This window comes from Rhagoletis zephyria, unplaced genomic scaffold (genome assembly GCF_001687245.7).
Source record: "Rhagoletis zephyria isolate East Lansing unplaced genomic scaffold, Rhagoletis_zephyria_1.1 Rzeph_scaffold_37149, whole genome shotgun sequence".
Taxonomy (NCBI): domain Eukaryota; kingdom Metazoa; phylum Arthropoda; class Insecta; order Diptera; family Tephritidae; genus Rhagoletis; species Rhagoletis zephyria.
Genome location: NW_016194204.1, coordinates 1 through 3,186, shown reverse-complemented (window position 1 = coordinate 3,186; position 3,186 = coordinate 1). Strand labels below are relative to the sequence as shown.

The 3,186-nt window shown below is 37.0% G+C and overlaps 1 protein-coding gene across 1 annotated transcript; it reads right to left on the bottom strand.

Moving 5' to 3' along the window:
* Window positions 1-278: 278 nt before the first annotated feature.
* Window positions 279-1,378, bottom strand: LOC108354558 (antifreeze protein Maxi-like; the record flags this gene model as incomplete). Its single annotated transcript, XM_017605736.1, has 2 exons — window positions 1,342-1,378; window positions 279-1,159 (listed from the first exon to the last, which is right to left on the bottom strand). A coding segment is annotated over exon 2 (830 nt), but the record flags the coding sequence as incomplete, so codon positions are not given.
* Window positions 1,379-3,186: the final 1,808 nt, after the last annotated feature.

Sequence of the window (3,186 nt, the reverse complement as noted above, 5' to 3'; positions counted from 1 at the left end):
CGATCGTGGTCAAGCTAGAATCCCAACTATAACCCTTCTTCCAAGAGGTGATATGTTCAAGGTAATTAAGGGAGGGTCGGAATCGTATAAAAATCCCTTAGACCTTTTTTGTGGCATTGAAGCGGTTGGCAGCATAGTTTCCTTAGGTATTTTAAAGAGTTTTAAAAAATATGTATGTTGCTTTATATCGCTGATTTTGCTATTCATACATATGTACATATGTATTACTTTCCTATGTAATAACTTTTAAACATTTAAAAACTCTTTCATCTACTCACCCTGTAACAATTTCGAAGCCAATCAACTCCGGATCGCATTCCTCCTCAGTGTAACCGTGGTGTCCGCCGCTAGCTGTCCCAACGCTATTGCCACTGTCCAGCAAGTCAATGTCCTCATCACCAATATCTGTCGGCAATTCTTTCTGTTCCTTTGGTAATTGATCCTCTTCATTGGCGTTGTATGCAGGTGCTGCCAGCTTTTCAGCGGATTCCAGTGCCACTGCCGCACTGGTTGTCGAGTCGAATGCCGCAAGTGAAGCAGCCGCTGCTGCGCCTGTATCTGCTGCTCCTGCTGCACCACCTACCGTCGCTGTAGCCGCCGCCACCGCCACCGCCGCCGCCGCCGCAGATGAGTTTGCGGCATCTCGTTGCTCACTTTCTGCATCGTTGGCTGCTGAGTTGTCAATGGCATGTTTTGCCTCGGAGCTGCCCCCCAAATCGGTAGCAATAGCCGGCTGTTGTTGGCTCGCTGCTGCCTCTGATTGACGCCTTGCATCGTTGTCGGTTACTGCATTAGCTGAGTTGGTGATTTCTGCTGCAGTTGTAGTGGGGGAAACCGGTGCCGCCGCCACAGGTGCTACTGCTGCTTTTGCATCGACTAATGGTGCCGTTGCCGCTTGTTGTTCTGCAATAGGCAAATAGCTGTCCTTCGCTGCAGTGGAAGCGGAGGCAGCGGCTGGGGCGACAGGTTGTGCGCTTTCGGCTAAATCCAGACGCGAACGTCTGGCTGCCATAATAGTGGCAGGTGAGGCGACGAGAAGACATAGCAGCAGAAGCCAAGGTATGTTATTGTTGCTCTTGCTGTATAGCGTTCGTTTGCTGTGTCGCATTTTAACGTGTTAGCAGTTGTGGTTGCTGTTGTTGCGATCTATGCCCGGCAGCTGGAAAAGGAGAGCAGAAAAACGGTGCAGTGCATAAGTAAATGCGAAACAAATGAGCAGCAAATAATTGAAATTGTTATAGTAAACAGTGGAAAGAAAATATACAACAAATGTGTTGTCAATACAATGACATGCTACCGACTGTGCTGCAGCTACAATCCTACAAACATACATAAGCTTACATTTTATGCGCATATGTAGCGACCAGACAGCGCGAAGGCGTTGCGAACTAACTGCCAACAGCCATATACTTGAGAACTCAATTTACACGGTATGCGCGAACACTGGCTTCCTTCAGTCATTTGGTGCGCCGCCAGCGCCCTTGGCTATATAGCAGCACGTTTAATTTGAAGTTATGGAGACCCGGTGGCTGTGAATCCGAGCCGCCTAATGAGTCTCTTGCTTACAAGTAATTTATGGTTCCATTAACTCTTCATATTTTTGTATTCACCGCGTCGATTTCGAGTAGCTGATTGCAAATATAAATTAATTAAATACTTCTCATTCCAACTCTAATAATAAATGCTTTGCTATGTTATTATTGCTATATGGCAGCCTTACTGTGTTTTTGTTTTTTGCTTGCGTTAGCCTGCTCTCCCGTTTCAGCCCTTGCGGCTTTTGTTCTCTTCACGCTATTCCACTTTTTTTTACAGATTCACGCCAATATCTTGTGTTTTTCATTTATTTTTTTCTTTTCTGGCTATTCACACAGTGGGTTTGCATTCGTTTCATTTTGAACTTCCGCCTGTTGCTGCCGACAGAAGCTTTAATTTGAATCAATTAGGCTCACACGATTACTTTGAAGGCATATAAATTGGCAAAGAATTACACCTTTTGCAATGGTAATGGAAATAAATTATTTTTTAAATGTTTTATGGTATCGATGCCTACTAATTGAGTTTGTCTATGGGTGGAAAGGTATTTACAAACTGGTATAAGTAGTGATTTTTTCATTTACCACTTATTGAAATTTAGCAGTACGGATGCTACTTCGGCGTAAGCGTTGAAATGCAGTAGAATTTATTCACAAGAAAATCAAATGCGAATCGTACAATGACTTTGTCAGATTGGGTTGTTAATCTTGAATAACCAGCAAGCTACTCTCAAAATTTAATGTGCAAGAGTGTAATACATATCGAGTCTTAACCGAAAAAAACGTAAGCTAAAATCGAATGCATTTGGATGCTGTAGGAGCATCCATTTGTGTGACAATATAACTTAACACCAATGTAAGCTCCAGTAGCTTTTTATTCTTGTATACTAATCCTCGTTTACTTGTGTGAAAACTGTTAGTAAATTCAATGAAATATAATCAATCAATATAATTTTCTTCTATATTCAGTTGAGAATTTCATATGTCTGTCCCCGCTAAAATAAACGCTTTCCTAAAGACTCTTAGCGGGCAATTTTGGCAACTGTCTTTCAACTCACTACGAAATGTAAATAAAAAAATTAAATATTGCTAAAAACCAATTAAAGATAAGAAAATATTAAATAAAAATAGGAATTAAAAGAAAATTAAAAGAAAATTAAAAGAAAATTAAAAGAAAATTAAATTAAAAATAGAAATTTAAAGAAAATTAAATTAGAAATAGAAAAAATAAATAAAATTAATAAAGGAAACAATAAAATAGGTTCATAAAAATTAATGACATAAAAACAAATGTTTCTTTTTGAAACAATTTACTTAATCTAAAAAAAAAACAAAATTAAAAAAAAATTAATAAAATAAGTTTCCAAAAATGAAACGATAAAGCAATATGTTTTTTTAAACAACAAAATTAAAAGAAAATAAATAAAAAAATAAATCAAATGAAGCTAAAACAAATATATTCTTTTTAAAATATCAAAATCTAAAAAATGAAGGAAAATCATATTAAAAAAAAATAAATAAATAAAAAGTTAAATGTTTTTAAAAACTAATGAAGATAAAAAAATATTTTTCTTAAAAAAATAGAAATTAAAAGAAAATCAATTTAAAAATAGTAAAAATATAAATAAACTTAAAACAGAAAACAAAAAAAAAA